The sequence below is a fragment of the Fusarium musae genome, chromosome 1 (genome assembly GCF_019915245.1).
Source record: "Fusarium musae strain F31 chromosome 1, whole genome shotgun sequence".
NCBI lineage: Eukaryota > Fungi > Ascomycota > Sordariomycetes > Hypocreales > Nectriaceae > Fusarium > Fusarium musae.
Window position 1 is genome coordinate 3,003,599 of NC_058387.1, and position 20,427 is coordinate 3,024,025.

The window sequence follows — 20,427 nt, forward strand, 5'->3', positions numbered from 1 at the left end:
GTTCCTCTGCTTTGCTGCATGTAACGCTGGCGTTTGGACGATCTGGTCAACTCTTGCATTTACTTGCTAGGACGAACGAATTGCATTGCCCGTCATGACGTCGAGCAGGTCCTTCCGGGCTTCTATAATGCCCTCTATGCTACGATCAAACACAGATCCTGATTCTTCATCTTCTCCTCGAAAGAGCGTAAAAAAGTCAAACACTTCTGATCTCGCTCACCTGCGTGGTTCAAACATTGGGTCTTCAAAGTCCACCACAAACTTGCCTCATATGGGCTCCAACCCGCAGCAAGACCAAGACGCTGTACAACACAACCGTCCACGTTCCGCCGAGCAAAAGACTATTCGTAAACGCAACGACTCTACTCAAAAAGTGTCCTTGCCCAAATCTCAGTCGACAACAAACCTCTCTCCTACCAAAGGTTCAACTCGCTGGAGAAATCGACTTTCATCTTTTCTTCCGTCGCTCGTTCTGCCATCCGAGCCTTCGCCAAAATCTGTACCAACACCTCCGGTACCTGCGGCGCCCTCCGCTCCCGCTTCCGCCGTTACAGCCGCTGTTTCTCCTGCACCCACCAAATCTTCTTCTCCCACCGATACCTCGACCACCACTAACACCGCTGCAACCCCTCCTACAACCGTTGACGATAGCGCCTCGTCTACCACTCCCAGCATCATCGACCCCACCGTCCGGATGACAAGCGATTACCACGACGCCCTCACCCACCAGGCTCATGGCCAATATCAGCCAAGCCATGCTGGTTCCCCGCCTAGTCCGGACTCGATCCCAACCCGTGGCAGCGACAGTCTCGATGGCCCATTAAACCCTCAGCCTCAGATCATGGCACCGATTCCTCCATCTCCAGAGGTCCAGAGAGCCACCATGAGCCCCCAGGAGCCTAACATGCCGCCCCCTCCGATTCCTACTTCTCCTTCAGATAATGTCAGCAGTGGTGTTGGTGGAAAGTTGCGAAAGGAAAACCCCGCTGCTCGATCACGAAGTGGCTCTCTCCAGCACACATCCAGCAACTCCAACGGTGACTCCATCCAGGCTCTGAAGACTCGACAGACTTCTCCAGCTCCTGATCGTGGTCGCCGCGCATCTTCAGTGCAGTCTCCCAACAGCCGCAATAGCAACACCAAGAGCCGCGTAGTTTCTACACCACTCGCCATCAGACCGGGTTCATCAAAAGGTGATGTGAGCCAGAGCCCAACGCGGGGTCGTCTCCGAAGAAGTTGGTTGCCTGGTGGAAGATCGCGATCAAACTCGATGGACGTCTCCAACACAAACGCCTCAACCGCGTGGGTACTGTCCGACGATACACAGGCTGAGTACAATGCTTCGTTTCTCAAGAACGGAGAAAAGGTAAGTGACGTTGCTCTACCGTTGAACCATGGTTTCAGAGTTAATCTTTGCGCTCCATTAGGTCCCAGAACTTTGGAACGAAAGCGGTGCTGTTCTTGTCTACCTTTACCCCAAGGGCAGTGGCTTCGGGCCGTCATTCAAGGTTCAAGAATTCACAATCAGCTCGTCCTGGGTTTTCAATGAACTCATTCAGCGAGAGCGAGAGATGCCTAGGGGTAGGGACCGAACTAGGAGCTTCAGTGGTCGCGACAGCCTGACAGCCGAAGATGCGAACCGATTTATCTCCTCACCAAACTCCCCTCCTGTTCAGGATGACGGATATGATGACTGCCTCCACCTATATCTTCCTAATGGAACTCCCGGTCAAGAAACATCACCCGACATGGATCGCTTGATTGCTATTCGCAACCTGTTTGCCTTCTTGACCGGACAGCCTCTCGTTGCCACCAAGACTCGCCCTACCAACTTCCATGCTTTCCTGGAGATTTCAAAACTTTTGGAAGAATACGGCTTCACGAGTTATGATGGAACCACGTTTGGAGACGCTGTTGATCTCAGTTTCGAGTTTTACATGGACCAGCATGCTCTTGCAGACTGCCGGAACAGCCGGGAAAAGACTCTCGAGGCATTGATTCTGGGCGAGCGCATGCGATCAGCCGATCTCTATAATGAGGCATTTGCCCATGCTGCGGGCAAGCTTCCAGCAATCCAAGATCTGAAACTTCCTCTCTGGAACCAGGTTTCAGAAAAGACTCGCACGAACTTGGAACGGGCTAGTACCGATCTGAGTAACCGCCAGCACAACACCAATATGCACCTGGAGCAATTCGAATTTCCTGCACTTTTCTCTGGTATTGCAAACTCAACTTCCATGTCGGAGCTTAGAAGCGTCCGCTTCAAGGTGTGGAGACAGTCATTTACTAAAATGCGTAATTTCGCTCTCAGCTACTACAAAACAGCATTCGGCAACTGGCCACCCAAAGCCAGCAGCAAGAAGAACCCATTCTCCGAGAGCGGCCTCAACAGACTTGTCCTCAAGGTTCTGTATTCTGACATGTGTGCTCTTTATGACTTGCTCGTCGACCGCACCAACCGAACTTCGAGAATCATGGATGCTGTTCCTGAACTTTCTAACGATCCTGACAAGATGATCATGTCTGCACTGCGAAACATCATGTCCGAATTCGATCGCTCGAAGCCACCTGTTCTTCCTCCCATTCCTTACGATTGTCCGCAATTGCCCACTGCAACATCTATCCTGGAAACTTACGATACGCTGTCGCCAAAGAAACAGGCAAAATTCGACAAGAACATCAAGGAACATGAACTCATGCTCATGTTGAACAAGGCTTACAATTACGATACCAACGCTATCAAGGTTCCTTTCTTGGACAAGTTTAAGGAGTTTGAGCTTCGTGAGGCTCGAGGCAAGACACCTCAAGATTTTGCTGACCAGCGTATCGGTTACTGGCTGTTCCTTTACGTTGTCATCCAGTCACTTCCTGTCTTGGTTGTGGATGCTCCAGGCATGCAGTTCACCGAAGGTGTTGAGTACTTCCTCTGTGAGCCTCCTCTGGGTAACCCTCCTTGGGTTCCGGATCAGCAAGTGAAGAAGATGTGGTATGAGGTGGCTGGCACAGGTGGTTTGGTCGAGCTCTCTCAAGATGCTGTTCTTTTCAGCGTGGAGGCCACTTACCACCGAAGTCACTGCTGGCTTGCTGCTACCCAGTGGGAGAGCGGCGCTTCAGGAATTCAAGCCCAGCCACCAACGGAACCTTCGCTGTCACCGTTGCAGCCCCCACGGTCCATGTTCCTGGATGAGGACTTTATGCCCACACCACCACCATCTTTCGGCAACGGCTACAACACTCCTCCATCCCCCATTGGTAGCCCTTCAGGCTCTCTTCGCCCTCGAACTCACTCACCCGGCGGAAATCGAGCCAATCAAGCTTGGCGATCCAGTATCGCCTTGGGATTGGAGCCTGTACCTTTACAGCCCCCAAGCCCATTCGGAGAACGTAGCAGTTCTCTTGGTGGACGTCCTCCCAGTCTTATGATGGGTTCGCGGAACTCATCTGTGGGTAATCTGGCCGCCTTTGGCCACCAGGGCTTCCCTCAAACTGAATCACCTCCTCCCGAGCAGACGGGCGCAACCTTCGACGATATATTGCGCAGCGATGCCATGAAGAAAGAGAAGAAGAAGAGCCGATTTTTCTAATCACTGTTGGTTTCCTTGGTCAGAATTTGCCCAACGTCATTCGAAGAGCTCAGGAGCTCAATTCCTGTACACCCAGCTGCCGGGTTTCCCGTATGCATGCACAATTTTCCGCCCGTGTTGGCGTGTTTTTATCCAATCACACCAACTTTAATGTGGTAACGACCGCCTCAGCCGAAGGTTTGTTTGCAAGTACCTTTTGGGCTGACTACCTTGCGAGCTGTTATTATTTCTCCTTTTCCTTTCCTTGACTTTCTCACATACCTTTTTGGAAAGGAGGACGGGCGGAACAAGAACCCTAGCCCTTTTACTATTTAACGACATTTAGCATGAGAAGAACAAATTAAAAAATCTACACAGATATGTAGTCGGGACGGGATCATAACTATCTAGTTTTAACCTAGACATGGTTGATAGAAACCATGTCTTTAATTGGCCGGAAGAAAAAAAATGTTTAATTGTCTACTTTTTGCATATGAGGCTTTGGCGTACAGCAGATTTATCACTATGGCGAAGTAGGGAGCACAAGGGCGTTTATTCGGTGGCATCGGTAGCTTTAATTACTTGAGCTAAATACATGGATTCACTACACATACGTCTCTCTTTTTCTTCTTCTTTTTGTCACTATTCTTAATATTTTGGTTAAGCCAGAATGGAAATGCTGATACTACACTACATATTTGCACACGTTGGATCTGTGATGGTAGGTATGTGAATGTTGCCCAATGGCTGGATGTTATTTGGCGCTGTGTTCTTTTTACTCATATGTTTTTGAGATTTGCCAATGCTATGAACCCGATCCTGTTTACCAATCTGAGTGAGAACGCCATGAAATGATATCCCTGAACCTTAGGACTTCCCAGATATATATCGTGCCATGCCGTTCCAGTTCTATATATGTGCCGGCCGTAAATCGTAACCATACTATCATCTCCCCAAGAATCTTGGTATATTTTCAGGTAAGCAGCCTCAGAGAGTGACTTTGGTCCACCGACCTCTCTCTGTATGCCACCATCTTTCTTTTTCCTTCTTATCTGCCACGATGCCATCACGCACATTCCAGCGTCCAGTGCACCCTTCCCTCCCACCGATGAGACTCTCTCCAGCATCGCTATCCAAATCTCTCACATCAATAAGACCGCCTTTATCGTCTGTAGTGCCCCTGTCAGGAAGAAGGTGGTACTTGATTGAGCTTCCGGCCGTACCAATGAATCCAGCCATGGAGAAAGTCTCAGTAATGGTTCCGCCCTCATCTACTACGTTGACAGTGAATTTTGGCCGGGAACGTGCTGCTTCGAGACGCGTTTGGGCGGCAAGCCGTGCGGTATGGAGGCTTGTGTAAGGGCGGCGTGTGTCGCCAAACGGAGAAACCGGGGTCCGTGGAGAAGCGAGCGGTGAGTTGTTGGATTTGAACAGGCGTGTGGGAGACATGGGGCTTGCCGAGCTTAGAGGAAATGTAAAAGGTGATGAGCTCTCTGGTTGCTCAGAGGTTCGGAATCGATCAGAAGGAAGATCGATTCTCTCGACGGGGTAGCACAGATCCTGAAAGATGCCGTCCGGGTCGTTGAGTGCTCGGAGTGTCCTCAAAGCTGGGAAACCTCCTGCAGAGATACTGCGAGCGAGAATATCATCCGCTGCATTGACACAGGTAGCATGGCTGGTGATATCCCAATGGAGACTCTGCACAGTGTTGTTTGCAAGATATGGCATCATCCATAGTGCGAAGCTGTCGTTCTCCGGCATGACGGGTGGGAAAATCTGAACCAGAGAAAAGTCCAGCAAGTTTCTCAAATTAGACAAGATGCGCGCTAGAGCAGCGAGAGACGTGAGAGGTGTGTGTCGAAGAGTAAGCTTACGCAGAGGAAGACTAGTGGACTGCGTTGCGAATGATGATAGCCCGCTCGAGGTTATACCGCTGATGTGAGACAACGTCAAGGAGTGTAGGGGCGGCAGAGCAAGGAGAGTTGAGTCGTCGAAGCTATTGGGCGGTAGGTTACAGAGATGAAGATGTTTGAGGTTCGGGAGACGCTTGAGTGTTGATGTGAGAAGGTTCTCGGGCGTGACGGTAGCTCCTGGGAGACAATGCACAGTAAACGTTTCCAGGCGAGACCAGTTATCATGATATGCCAAAAAGGCAGCTTCCTGGGAAGGCCTGAGTTCTCCAGGCATCACCAAGCCAAGCTGCTGAGTACTCGATTGGATTCTCTGTTGTCTCTGATGAGGCGAAGCGTGTACAAGCCAGTTCATTTGTCTTAACATGGGTCTTGTTGATAACGCATGAAAGATCTTCTTGAAGGAGTGGTCGTACGGAACCGACAATCCACTGAGACTCTCGATATTGGGACACGCCATGACGAGCGTTGCAATAAGGTCCTCATACTCGGCAGCTCCGGAGCCTTTGGCGACAATTTCAGGGGCCGGAACTTTAAGTGTGCGGACGATTTCGGCGATGTGAGGATTAGAGCGGAGTATGCGCCGGAGCATGAGAACACGAATGCCCTGTGCCATTTTGAACTTCTTCTTGAGGGCTGCCGAGTCCGGGCCCACGAGTTGAATATTTTGGTATCTGATACAAGTTAGCTTTTTCTCATGTGTAGTTGGAAGAGATGTACTTGCAGTGCTATTTGGGCGGGCCTGTACCACTTGCGGCAAGCCACTGCGATACTACAAGCATCTCGCATCCAACAAGTTGCACAGCTCCCGCTGTTATCCGCCAGGTGAATATCTCTTAACTGCTCCAGTATATTCGAGAGGATCTCCGAGGGCAACCTGGAGAAGAGCTCATTCGGTTGGAGAGGAGCTCGGGAAGAAGATATCTTCTTGATGGGCATTGGCCGCTGATACATATACTCAGGTCGCCATTGAGATGTAGATTCGTTCGTTTCCATACTCGTTCTACTCCCCCAAGAAGGGGTCCGTCTTGCTGAGACCATGCTTTCTCGAGATTGAAAGGACGATGCAGTCGTAACTGAGTTGTTGGACAGTTTTCGAGGACGGTTCAGGACGGCATTTGGCCTCACATTTGTAGGATCTGCCAGGGGAGTTTCGAGAACAGCATATGTTGGTCGAGGATACGCCGTAGGAGAAAAGTTGTCTTGTGTGCTCTTTGGAGACTCAGTGTTTGCAAGGAAAGCGTTGATAGCGTTTTCTTGAACTAAAGAGAGATCTTTTGGTGAGCCAAAAGATGGTGGGTGAACCGGCTGGACAGTAACTGTAGAGTCCTTCATAGTCGCGGCAGTGTCAAGCTTTAGCTGGTTCTTGTGTTGCTTGTCATTAGGCTTTGTTACTGGCGGTGATCCAGCATATGTAGAAGCTCTCTTGGATCTCAGTTTGTTTGAACCAGGACGACTATACCAAGAATTAAAGTATTAGTATTAGAAAAACATGCGTTCGAAAGCAACGACCAACAACCTCCGCGAGCCAACGGAAATCGCAAGTATATCATTCAACACGGGTGCTGAGGGGAGGGTAAAAAAAAGACACTAAGAGTCCTAGAATCACACCACTTCCCCATGGTACACGCAAATGCCTAAACTAGGCATAATTGACCTCTTAGGATAAAGATCTGACGTAGGCAGAAATATGTTTTTGGCTGTGCCTTTGCGGCAGACAGGGAGCTTGAAGCGCCACGCAGGGGAAAATGTGGACATGTAATTTAAAAAAACATCGAGATGTGAGAGCCTCGTTGGAGCTGAATGCGCTAGAGCGGGAGTCGCATGCGGCCAACACCAAGACCAAGACACTAGGACGCCGGGTTTAGGGGTTGGACGAGATGAGGCGCTCTTGGTCTTGTTCTTTTCTCCGGATGTCTTCCAGGGGCTCCTCCTTGGAACTTTCCAAGGTGAAGAGGGGGAGAATAATAGAACACAAGGGGTTATAAAATAGATAGACAATGCATTATGTTGCGCGCGGGTGGTATAGGAACGGGATGTTTGAGTATAGCTGACTGTAAACCAGGTGACGAATAATAATGACAATAATAACGATAACAATAAAAGAAACTCTTTTTACTCACACAAGGTCAATCGATTGGCGGTTCTTCTTGTTCTTCTTCTCCCTACTCCCTGCCAACGGATCCTCATCAATCATAGTAACCGCCCAGACATGTCTCCTAAACTCTTCTGCCCTCTTGTCCTCAATGGCAGACATTGAGCTTCGACCATGGTGAAAGAAGCGCTTGAACTCTTGTCCGTGGTGGTTATGTTGAACCTCAAACATGGTCGGTCGTGAATGTGGAGTTTCAAGATGATCGACGGAGGCTATTTATTATTGTGACAGGATGGTTTTTGTCTATCAATATTCGTTTATGTTGCACCAGATTGTCGTGATAATGTTCCGATGTTGACTGCCGGACCAATAGAGTCGAGGAAATAATATGAATGATGAAGTATAGGACGAGGAAGAAGCGGCTCAGGGGAACGTCAGGACTTAAAAGGCAGACAGACGATGAGTGTAATCAGGGAGGGAGGCTTGTCCTGTAAAATCATGCCATTCATTGGATGCTATCCAATGCCAAATACACGGTCAAGTCAAACGCCTCTGCATGGTTTGGCGTAAGGTAAGGGTATCTCAGACATGCAGCCCCCTTCGTCAGCAGTATCTGTGCTCCGTAGTCAGAGTCGATACTTTTTTTGTCTTTCGCTTGACGAGGTGAGAAAGTACAACACTGATTTAGTTATTAGTCAGTAGTGAGAAGACCCAAGACTTTGGTAAACTCCCGAAACGGGCTTGCGTCAACCTTAAGTAACTCATGGATTATGCACAGTCGCTCAAGTAACGCACGCAGTTCCCGATCGATCTCACAAAACAAAGTCCATTCAAAGCCAAAGCCACAGGGAAAAACCAAGATTCAGGTTTGAAGGGTGCGGAGCCAATAGATATCCGTAGCTTGGGTGGTCGAGAACGAGAACCCTGCTTTGTCCCCTGCCTGCTTGTGTTTTGGATTTGCTGGGGTTGTACTGTATGTAAATCTTTAAGACGTAAGTAAACCTAGGGTTAGACCAAGAGAGAGAGCACTGTATAACAGTAAACATTTGGGGCAAGATACATATGCTTTCAGAGCTTATGATGATACCCAGTGCTTGAATAACCTATAGAGAAGAATACTTGAGCAGTATGTCGCCTCTTCGGAGGAGTACGTACTTGGAGACTCAACCGCCAGTTCAAAAATAGCATCGCGTCAGGAACACGGCTCATCATCCCTGTATCTTTCTGCTTGTAACACCCAATTTTCTATGCCTTGCAGAACCTCCATACCAATCAATACCAAGCAAGCAAAGCACAGCCAACGCAGCGGGGTCTCATGACCTCAACATCAACTCACTCAATCTTTTAACAACTTGGAGACACATTCTTTTCCGAATTCTTAGGCTGGCTGCAGAGTAATTCAGTGGCTGGCAATACTCTACGTACCAACTCTACATTTTGGCACTGGATCCCGGGACAACAGCCGTTCGATCCGTTCAACGTGTGCATATTCAATATTGACGGGACCTCAACAACTAGTTAGGACCCCCTAGACTACTACTACTCCCCTCCGATCAGAGCAGGGAACGTTTTCCATTCTGGAAAAGAAAAACACACAGACATTTCAATACGTAGCATAAAAATCTCGGAGATTTGTACGGGTACCCGGGCTATATCGACTAGCCATCCCCTCCCTCCACAAAATGTGCATTTCACAATTATCGCCAAGTCTTGAAAGCGTCGCTTGGAACTACGGTGATGCGAATCCTCCTGACGGTTCACCGTACCGCGTACCCATATGTACAGTACATACATGCGTGCATCAGGCATCTTGCGCGTGTTGGCTGGCATTTGCTGTGGGGGGACTCGTCATGAGAACCGACATACCCGCAGGTTGTTTGTGGTTCCCATAATGGTCGAAAGATTGAGACACAGCTGGACAGTCATGGCATCACTCTTATTATTCCTCTAGTGGTTTGTGCTCCCTCTGAACAATGAGTTATCGAACCCTTGACTCACCATTCTATACCGATACTTCTCAATCGCTGAGCCTCAATACCGTACCTTTACAGGGATACCTTGCCATGAAGTAACCTTTGCTAACATATGGGCCGGCCGTTGTGTTTTCAACATCAAAGATGTCATTTTCCCATCACTATTTCACTCTGCATCGCTTATTACAGAAGCTGACAAACAGACCCATCGTCTGTCCAAGTTTAAGACTCTTGGTAACCAGGAACACCAAGCTAAGTTCATTTTTGTTGCTGATTTTCCGGGTGGCTGGTCTCAAACTTGCAGGAACATTTGATCACCGCTAGTATCCGTAGCTCTGTGCGATACATACTCCATACATACACCTTAGCTTCTTCCCTTAGCTCCTCTTGACCAGCAACCGAACTCTTCTTCCATGACGCCAACTCCAAACTCTTCCACGTGCATCAACATTTTTTTAAGCTGCCACCTGCAATGTTTACCAACTTCTGACTTGGTTCTGAAACTTAGCTTCCCACTCGCCACACTTCAGTGCGGGGATGTGGCCGTACGTGGCGCAGTTCTGCACATCCAGTAGGTGGGATGGTTCTTCACCCTTCAACCGAACCGCACTCTCTTCGATGGCCGCGCGGCGAGATCGCTTGTGTTAGATGACGAGTCTTTGTGTTGACTCTGATCTCGAATGACTGTGGTTGCACCAAATTGTGTCGTTCGTTTCTTCTCATTCGCCATCTCGAGAGGCCGCAGCACTCTCCCAACAGACCCTGGAGTCTCGTCCAGTACCAAGCCTTCATCAGGGTGTATAGTTCTTCCAAACCCTCGTCTGAACACGTATTGCGGCGTATCCAGAGGTGACATCTGATCCTCTTTACTAAACTCGCCTTCCGGCAATGGTGTGATCCGGGCATTCTTGACCCATTCGTAGATTGGGCCATCGTCTAGAATGGATTGAACTCGGCGGTGTTCAGCCTGCGTCATATGTTCTTTGCGTTCTAAGATGACCTCGTCTATACTGTTTTTTAGTACTAGAGTCTCGACAAAGACTGGTTTTTGCTGGCTAATTCTTCGCGCACGGCCAATTGCCTGCGCTTCAACTTGAGGGTTCAGGACTGGGCTGATAAAGTAGATCCGAGACGCAACTCTCATATCTAGGCCGAAAGCTGCCTGTGAGATATCCATAAGGAGAACTCTTCGTCCTTGTTAGCCCATAGCGTCAAGAGCGGTTCAGAAGCTCACCTGAAATCATCATTGTGATTGAAAGTATTGACGTATTGTGATCTTCTCTGTACGGTCAACCCTTTGGCATAGATCAAGTGTTGTACTTGGAGCTGTTTGAAGTTAGTATTGGTTTTGATAACAGGCGCATCCTTTCTTACAACTTCCAGCACAACGGCTAAATACCATGCGATATTATCGTTTTCATAGAAGATGAGTATCTTCTCAGTTTCCTGATACCTGAGAACGCTATCAATCAGGTATGACAATTTGGCTGATACCGTAGATGTGATCTTGACTGTCTCCAACGGCCCAAGTGCACCATCAGCGGTTGCTTCAGCTTCCACCTTCACATTACTAATGCCATGAGCATTAGTGATTCGGTGTTTGTCATCTCCCAATTTTGTATTACCGGCCAAGGTTTGGGAGCTGTTTTCTGTCTCATCAGATGCGAGCATGCGCATTCTCGTATCGAGACCTTCTTGAATCAATCGGCCATTCAGTAGAGAATTCAGCTCCTCGGGTTTTGATGCTGATTTATAGATGAGTTTCTGAAGTGTCACCAACATGGATGACGAGCTGCATATGTGGTCCCCAGCTTCTTGGTCGAGTGACCAAGATGCGCTGACATTGTGCGGTAAACCGTGGACGCTGAGCGGCATCTCGTGAAATGCATTGCTAAGAGCCTTGACTTTGTTGTTGGAAACAACATGGCCAAACTTGATCGCTTGCTCAAGGAGTTCTCGATCTTGGTCACTAATGGGTACTTTTTTCTCGGCAAGGAAATCTTCGGCGGTTCCGACAGCTGTTTTAATATCTCGCTGAGAATAGAAGGATCCTCCGAAGAAGCTCGCCTGCTTCAAGTTGTGTACAATCTGAAGAAGAGCCTTTCGCTGTTTGTTGTGGAAAAAGTAATCCATATCTGTTCGTTGGGATTGGACCGAGTTGAAGATGATCATCATGGAGAAGATGTTGAGCGACATCTGGTCCTGGTACGAACCCTCCAATACAATGAGCTTCTCGTTGACAGGTGGGAATAAACTATTGACCTCTGCGATTTGGTGCCTGATTATGAGAGAGTTGAGAGTTGCTCTCAAGCAGTCCCAGCGGCCTCCGCTGTTTTTTTTGTGTTTCGGAAGTAGCAAGTAGGTAGCCCAGTCCGCCATAGTGTCACCGACGTCCAGAATCGTGTTCGCCCATGGTCGTGCTCTCAGATAGAGCGCTGCCATAATGCCAATCCTTTCCAGATCCCTTCTCTCCATTTCTAGAATAGAGTTTCTGGATGTGTTACCAGTCATCACTGAGCCACCCTCTTCAGGTTGTGCTACAGATTGCGGCGTTTTTGCTTGTATGTCGACTCCATACAAACCTTGAGATGGAGTTCCTGTCACAATCCATCGCGCAGAGAAATGCAAGGCATCCAGGACGATAAGTAGATTGCTCTTACTACTCATCTTAGAATGCCCAAGCTTGTGTCCTTCATCGACAATGCATCGCTTGAAATGAACCTTGGACAGTGAAGATTGTTCAACTCCGCCCTCTTGTCGAAGTAGATTCTCCAACCTTGTCTGAGTGAAGAGGATGAGGTCGAACTTCAGCAAGTCTTCTGCTTTCGGTAGTGGCTGATCTCGCGTCACAACTAGAACCTCCAGGCCTTCAGTATGCTTGCTGATCTCCTGCTTCCACTGCATCAATAAGTTAGGGGGCACCACCACAATACTCCCATTACTAAGGTAGAGCCGCGTCTTTGTTGACTGAATTCCGCTGCAGAATCTCGTAACCCGTCGCTTATCAGAAGACTGGATAGAATAGTACCCCGGGTTTCTTTCTAGGGCTGCAATGCATCTCTGATAGTCGTCCCCTAACCTGGTCTTAAAAATGTCGAAATAGGGGCGCCAGGGGACTGCATTCCTTGTGGCACAAGACGCAGCCATTTCAGCCAAAGGAGCCAGGCGTTTCCTGATTGGGGCTTTCTCAGCACAAACATACTCAGGTGGTTGAGTAGGCAGTCCTTTTGTTGCAAGAATGAGCGCGAGACAGATAATAGTCTTTCCAGCGCCCATCTCTTCGGCGAGGATGCCACCAGAGACCCCATCGTAGTGCCGTGGCTCCCTGAGCACTGTGCCAGCCACAGTGTCAATGTACCACGATCCTCCTTCTTGGTCTTTGACGTGGAGTAGACGCGGGTCAAGCACTTGCTCAGGCTGGACCTCTTTTTGCAGCATCATGGCCGATGACCTCCGCTGATACGGATACAGCTCCGATTTCAGTCCTGGAACTTGGCCGTCCAAGATATCGCACATAGCAGACTTTGAGTAAGTCTCCTCGACGATGTTGATTCTGGGCGTAGGCGATGGAATTTTGTTGAAAAGCTGCAACAGAGACATGCCTTCGTTGAGATGTTCATTCTGGACAACAACTTCGTGGAGTAGTGGCTTGTCCAACCATATTGCGTTTGAATTTCCAGTCCAGGCTTCTTGTGAGTAGTTTAATTGTCCAAGGACATCATTTCTTGCCTTCAATAGAGACTGGTTAGAGCGGTCCACCGTGCTACGGAGGACATCATCGGGTAGCAGATAGACCCTAAGGAAACCATAATCGGAATCGTTGTTCTGAATGCTGAATTGAAGTTTTGCCCAGGACGCCCGTGAAAGTTTGATACATGATCGTAGTGTCCCTATACAAGTTAAAGCAATTTCCAGATCGTCTGGGAGGAAGGGCTCGTCATCCTCTGCATTTGTTTCGTATGTGTCTTTCAATAACGAGCTAAAGGTTCTCCATTCTCGAAGTTCATCCGAAAACCATTTTGAAGCTAGTTTGATTTCCGTTCTCTTGATTGGTATACACCCAGCGGGTATGAAATCTGTTCCTTTTGGTGACATGGTGATCTGAGTAAGGCTGCCACAAGGAATGAGCTGACGCTAATTCGAGAAGGGCGAGCGTCAATTCTCATCATAAAACGAACTGAGTAGTGGCAAGCCCATGTACTCGTTAGGTTCCAACGAAAATCTGATATAAGGTCTCACTTGGTTTTGACCCATGCGAGGGGGAGGTTTGGCTACAGGAAGAGAACATAGGTGGCTGCCTACAGGATGGGAGAAAGCCACAGTATAGGCATCTTTGTCGCACATTGCTCTCCGCCATTTCGTGGTGGCTCTTACAGTTTTCGCACACTGTAGAGGAGTAATCACCAACGCCTGGTGACAGGGCTCAATGAAAACTGCCAATCGACAAAAAGCCTAGATAACAGATGGGTTTCAAAAGCTTTATTCTAATAAACCATGAGATGTAGCACTCAAAGTCAAGATATCTTGATTATCTATCTTATCATGAAGATGCAGGTTCCCATCTCTCAAGCAGTCCTACTTGCCACTCCTTGAAAGTCCTTTCTTGAACGGGTAGTAATTCACTGCTCCGTAACAAGCAATCATCTGCAGCTTTGATGGCTTCTTCGGGCAAGTTTATTTCCTGGACATCTGAGGTCATGGACGTGAGAAGCTTCTCACTCTCTAAAGGATCGATATGCTTGTAGAGTATCTTCATCGCCGTCTTGCGATCAGCGGTAGAGGACGCTGTGTATACGACATGAGGGTTCAGCACCCAGAGATGAAGGTTCTTATGAGAAACTACTTCGGATTTTGCAACCCCAGAAGTATGCGGCGTGATAATAGACTTGGATGACCCTGATCTCGAAATCGTAGCCAGCAGAGTTGCTGCAAGACACTCAGAACTGCTTGGGCTATGATCTGTGGTCTTGGTTTGGCAAGTAATTTTCCATTTGAATAGTGTGACAGACAATGCCGCGATATTGTACAGGCCTACTTCTGTCGTGCATTCCCGGCAAAATATGTGTAAAAACTTCTTGCTCTCGTCGTCGTTGAGCGCCAGCGAAGATAGATCGAACCCAGCATCCGGTGTTGAGGAAGAATACTAGAGTGTGTAAGTAAACCGCCAATGAGTTGAAACTTGATGCAACTTCTTGAGCAATATGCCTCTCGGTAATCTCTAAACACCCATGTCTATGGGAGGTTAGATGAAAAAGAGAGGCCGCGTCTTCAGATTACCTTAGGATCCCGTTCTGTAAAGAAGGGTTCCAGAAAGCTGGCTGCCCATTGGAGTGGGGACGACAAGTGCATTCATATTGGGGAGTTGTATCGATGGCCAAATCACTGAAAGGTTTGGGATACCGACATGGACATCTTCTTTCTCCCCGTAGATTGATTGCTTGAGCTTTGGCCAAGCGTAGTCAAGGACAAATCGGTGTTGCGGGATTGATACTTACTTGCAGGCCTCGGCAGTCGGACTCCGAGAACAGGAATGATGTCAAGTCGACAAAGCCAACTCCCTGTTGGGCGGATATAGCATGATTGGCACCGTAGCCTTTGATGGCCAAAGACTCAGAATCCTGATGGTCGTGGCCATGAGGTTTATGGCAATGCCAAAATTCCATCATTTCAGCCCAGTTCTCACTCGGCAAGTCTTTCCATGTATTGATGATACTTTGGGTGACGAACTCGCTCCCACAGCTGCGGCAGGCTACCGATGATCCAGTTGTGATATCGACTGATGTCCATGGCACCGCTTGGCTTTCCAGAGAGAAACGAGAGGGCCTCGCTTCTGTTGGTGAGACTGCAAGCCTCCATGACAGACTCGAGCGACCAATCCGGGCTACAGGTAATGAGCCTATGGCAGATGTTTGTGCCGGCAAAGTGACGTGCTCTGTGTGGCCGCGGTGTGTCACGCTGAGTCGCCGGCCATCCGGCGAGATTTCTGCTTTTGTGGAAGAGTCGACTGATGTTAATATCGACACGGCAACAGAGATTTGTCTGAGGTTTGACAGAAGTTCTGCATATATCGTGGAAGACTGAGACATCATCCTCAAGAAATCTTTTTGAACTGAGTGACTTGCTTGGTTTAAAGATTCGGGACCGAGACGCGCGACTTGAAGATTGATAATGGTGTGGTCCGTGCACGCGTCATTGGGGAGCCTCTGCCTCTGTGTTACAGTCCATGTCACCCCTGCCCCAAAAGAAAAGGTTTGCCCCGCTATGATTTATTAGTGCCCGCTGGAAGCCCCAACGGAAGATTGATTTCATTGTTCGATTCAACGTCATGCGCCTTTGACAATCTCTCATCATAACAACCTGAATTCAGTCAAGTATCTTCCCATCTTGCGGTCCTATAATGTCCGGGATTCTTGCTCAAGTTCCTGTAGTTAACAAACTACTGGGACTTGATGTTAACCGCCAAGCCATCAACATCCCCTCGGTTGAGATTCATCACATTGAGACAGACCCGAGCAAACGGGCACGATGTCTAAAGCACCTCTTGAAAGCAAATCATGCTAACTACTCGATCGTCTACAACAACCTTCAATACGATAATCACAATGCTCATATCCTCAGCTCAGCATACCTCTTGGGGGCAAGTGTTCCTCAACTAAATGACATCTATGACAGAGAAATACGCGAGCTGGAGGCATGGGTACCGTCGCCCGCTGAGATTGGAGAGGATGATTGGCAAGAGCTTCGGGGCGATGCAAGGTACCAGCGGGCTTTTGTGGACTTCTTTGAAGACAAGCTCGTTATGCGATTTAATTATGACTGGCACCAAGAAATGGAGCATTATCTGTTCACTGGCGATGAGCCTCTCATCAATGGTCTGATCGGCGGTCGTATGTCTACAAATCTTACATGAATAAAACATGCCGTTGCTAACACTCACAGTCGGACACCCGCTGATCCATCTAGGCTATGCCTTCGAGATGGATTGTAAGGAACTTGCCATGGAAGCCCTCGGACTTGCTTGTGTCCAGCATGACTTTCTCCATAAGTACCTCGACAACAAGTCGTACACCAGAAAGGCCCCTTTTACCTCGGCCTCCCCAATGGACCTTCTCACCAAACTATCGAAGGACGGTAGATTTGATGACGTCAGATCCGGCCTGTACGACCTGGAAGAGCTCTTCAGCTCACATGAGGACATCATCTTGGAGTACTGGAACGCATGGGAAATCACAGATCCTGTGAAGCAGTTCGAACTGTCCCAAGAAGCCGCAGCTGCTTTGCTAGTAGCCACAGTCAAGCCAGGCACCCATGCATTCAACTTCATGCTCGTGCATATACTAACAACCAGCCATGCCGTCCGAGTTCTTCTCCCCTTCATTCCCGAAAAATATCATATTCCTCTTGTCCGGCAATGGTGGCTTCTGGCCTTGGGCATTTTTATCGTGAAACGACGGCCACTCCCAGATCCGGATAACATGGACAACGACCCCAAACAACGAGGCTGGAAGTACGTCGAGGACAAGGCAGTGAACTCTGACTGGGCTACAGATGCTCATTACGTCAAAGGTACGACCATTTCTCCAGTTGCTACCTCCCCGTCCACTAATCTTGTGTAAGCAATCCGGGTGTTGAAGGAGGCTTCAAAGACATGGGGTGACGTTCACGATCGATACCTTCTGGCAGCCCTGACTTTCGTCGACAATTTCAAAGGGTGGACATACTAAGATGGGAAGCGTGTAGTATAAGGATATGAGTTAGGTGGGATGAGAGTTTGAGAAAATGAAGCAACAGCGCACCCTGGATACGGATCAGTTGTATACTTTTTTGTAAAATCAACACCAAATTGATAGCATTGCGAAATGACCACCCACTGTGGCCCAATGTGGAAACGGACTTATGAAATTGTCCCATCAAGAACACGCTGTGGCTTGTGATTCATCTCTTGTAACAAATCCTCGATTTGGGAGTCTAGGTGTTTAAGCAGGGGTTAGATGTCAATGCACTGTAACGTGCTTCGGTGGGTCATACACTGTAGGAATTGTGGGTCTCAGTTCACGATAACGCTCCATCAAAGCTATCAGATAGTAAACAGCATCATCACCATCTCCCCACGGCATGCGAAAAGCTCTGACAAGCACGGTACAATTCGATCGCTTACCCCTTCAGAACGTTATGCTGTTGCTGCAAATGAACTCTCTGCGCTGATGGCTCCGCCCGCGAAGCGCCGCCGGCGGAATGTCGTTGACGCTTCAGACGATGAAGACGAATCGCCCCGTGCAAACACCCTGTCCAAGTTTTTGATTACTTCACCAAGCTCCTCTACCAAAAGCCGCGTCGCTACAGCTTCCCCGAGCCCGACAAAACCTAAAATCGTCAATAGCAAGCCAACCAAGAATGCTTCACTCCGGCTACCTCGTCGAGCGCAAGCGAAGAGCAATAGCACGAGTCCAAGCGCGAAGCGTACCAAGGATGTTGGCAAAGCAGCAGATACTGGAAGAACAGCTGATTTGAAGACGCTCTTTTCGAACCAGGCACAAAGGGCTGCGCGGTCGAGTGCTGGAGATACGCAATCCATCCCTCTCGAAGATATTATCAGTGATCCTATCTCAGAGGATGATGAGATCTCGGAACTTAAGGCAAGCTCCGCAAGCTTAGTTGGACAACATGCGAAAAAGAGACTACGAAATGACTCGCAATCGTCGTTGTCTAGTGTACCCAGCGCCAGCCAAAAGTTCATCAAACCACCTAAGCCAGTACCTATAGCTAGGCCAAACGACGATGCACGCCCTTGGTCAGAACGATTTGGACCTCGAAATCTGGAGGAGTTAGCAGTTCATAAGAAAAAAGTCTCTGATGTGAGGAGGTGGTTGGAGGATGTAACAGCCGGACGCATGCGCCAGCGTCTGCTAATTCTCAAAGGTGCTGCTGGGTCCGGGAAAACAACAACCCTGCGACTGCTGGCAAACGACATGGGTAGTGAGCTTCTTGAATGGCGAAATCCTGCGGGAAGCTCTGGGCTGGGTTTCGTTTCAGCATCTGCGCAGTTCCAAGAGTTTCTTGGTCGTGGTGGTAAGTTTGGAGCATTAGAGACCGATGCTACAATGTCATCGACCCAGAACAGCTCTCAGATCAACCGAAAAAATGATTCGAAACGAGTTATTCTCATCGAGGAGTTTCCTAACACATTTTCAAGATCTTCAACGGCTTTAACATCCTTCCGGAGCACCGTTTTACAGTACCTTGCCAATAGCACACCCTCTTTATCCATGCTTGCGAAGCCTTCACAGCATGAGCCCATAACACCGGTGGTCATGGTCATTTCAGAAACTCATCTGACTACGACCTCTGCATCAGCGGACAGTTTTACTGCACATCGACTTTTGGGGCCGGAAATCCTACAACATCCAGGGGTTGGTATGATTGAGTTCAATGCCATTGCCCCCTCATTACTCCTAAAGGCACTGGAACTCGTTGTCCAGAAAGAGGCCAGAAAATCTGGTCGCAGGAAAACACCAGGACCTCAAGTTCTAAAACGCCTTGGTGAAATTGGAGACATCAGAAACGCCGTATCATCTCTCGAGTTCCTGTGTCTGAAAGGTGACCAGCAAGGAGACTGGGGCAACAAGGTCGTGCTCACAAAGCTGACCAAAGGCGCGAAAGATGCTATCAAACTCACACAAGGCGAAGAGGAGAGTCTGGAACAAGTATCTCAACGTGAAGCGAGTCTAGGCATCTTCCATGCTGTTGGAAAGGTTGTCTACAACAAACGAGATGAGCTTCCTCCGCCAGGAGGTAACGATATCGAGAATCTCCCAACTTTTCTTTCGCATTTCTCGAGACCGAAACGCTCACAAGTGTCTGTTGATACGCTCATCGATGAAACGGGCACAGATACACATACTTTTGTTTCGGCATTACATGAAAACTACGTTCTATCCTGTGAGAGCACAGATCCTATGGACTTGTCAACACCAATGGACTACGTTAATGACTGTATCGAATATCTGTCACAAGCAGATCTCCTCTCACCATCAAGAGATATCTTCTTCGGCGGCAGAGTTGGCTTTTCAGGTCCAGATTCTGGCAGCCATGTGCTCCGGCAGGACGAAATAACTTTCCAGGTAGCTGTCAGGGGCATGTTGTTCTCACTTCCCAACCCTGTTAAGCGCAAATCATCAGTCATGTCCAAGGGCAGCGACGCCTTCAAGATGTTCTACCCCACGAGTCTGAAACTCTGGCGTGCCAAGGAAGAGTTAGAAGCGTTTGTGGATATGTGGTCTACAAAACTACTTAAAGGCGACGATGGAGCAACGAAAAATCTGACCGATGGGGCCACAGCATTTCGTCGTCCTCAGCAATCATCTGGCGAGACTTCCTGGATGCAACGTAAGCAGCTAAATCGTCAAGCGATAGTGAAGCAGCAGCAGCAGCAAGAAGACGATCCTGAAAGTGCGCCGCTTCTCTCGCTTGGCAGCGCAGCCCGGCGTGAGATGCTCCTTGAGCGTCTCCCATATATGGCGCACATAGCTCGTGCTCGAAAAACACCAAGCTTCCGTTTGCGCGAACTTGAGAAGGTGGTTGCCTTGAAAGGTATCAATGCTGCCGATGAAGAGTCTGATGCAGATGACGACATGCAGCCGGGAGAGGCTTGGGCAACAGATAAGCCATCAGAAGAAATAAGTCCCCGTAAGAGAAGTGCAGGTATAAAGGAAGGAAATGTTTCGGGCCTTCTCGCTCAGAAATTGGTGCTGAGCGATGATGATATTGAGGATTAAGGGCATAAATGGTTAATACCGAATGGGTGCATGGAAGCAACGCGATTTGAGGTTCATTTGGTTTTTATTTGCGCTTGGTGTCAAGATCATGACAACAATGAAACGGAGCAA

The 20,427-nt window shown here is 48.6% G+C and overlaps 4 protein-coding genes across 4 annotated transcripts; 2 read left to right on the top strand and 2 right to left on the bottom strand.

Annotated features, from left to right (window-relative positions):
• Positions 1-127: 127 nt before the first annotated feature.
• On the top strand, positions 128-3,584 carry J7337_000910 (uncharacterized protein; the record flags this gene model as incomplete). The annotated part of the gene is made up of 2 exons (XM_044818657.1): positions 128-1,366; positions 1,428-3,584. The coding sequence occupies 2 exons, from the start codon at positions 128-130 to the stop codon at positions 3,582-3,584; spliced, it is 3,396 nt and encodes a 1,131-aa protein (XP_044686359.1).
• A 966-nt stretch (positions 3,585-4,550) lies between these two features.
• Positions 4,551-7,799, bottom strand: J7337_000911 (uncharacterized protein; the record flags this gene model as incomplete). The annotated part of the gene is made up of 3 exons (XM_044818658.1): positions 4,551-6,147; positions 6,537-6,929; positions 7,597-7,799. 3 exons carry the CDS (start codon positions 7,797-7,799, stop codon positions 4,551-4,553), a joined length of 2,193 nt encoding a protein of 730 aa, XP_044686360.1.
• A 2,337-nt stretch (positions 7,800-10,136) lies between these two features.
• Positions 10,137-13,636, bottom strand: J7337_000912 (uncharacterized protein; the record flags this gene model as incomplete). The annotated part of the gene is made up of 3 exons (XM_044818659.1): positions 10,137-10,728; positions 10,776-10,867; positions 10,916-13,636. 3 exons carry the CDS (start codon positions 13,634-13,636, stop codon positions 10,137-10,139), a joined length of 3,405 nt encoding a protein of 1,134 aa, XP_044686361.1.
• Positions 13,637-15,938: 2,302 nt separating this feature from the next.
• Positions 15,939-20,316, top strand: J7337_000913 (uncharacterized protein; the record flags this gene model as incomplete). The annotated part of the gene is made up of 3 exons (XM_044818660.1): positions 15,939-16,428; positions 16,481-17,107; positions 17,627-20,316. 3 exons carry the CDS (start codon positions 15,939-15,941, stop codon positions 20,314-20,316), a joined length of 3,807 nt encoding a protein of 1,268 aa, XP_044686362.1.
• Between the last annotated feature and the right edge of the window lie 111 nt (positions 20,317-20,427).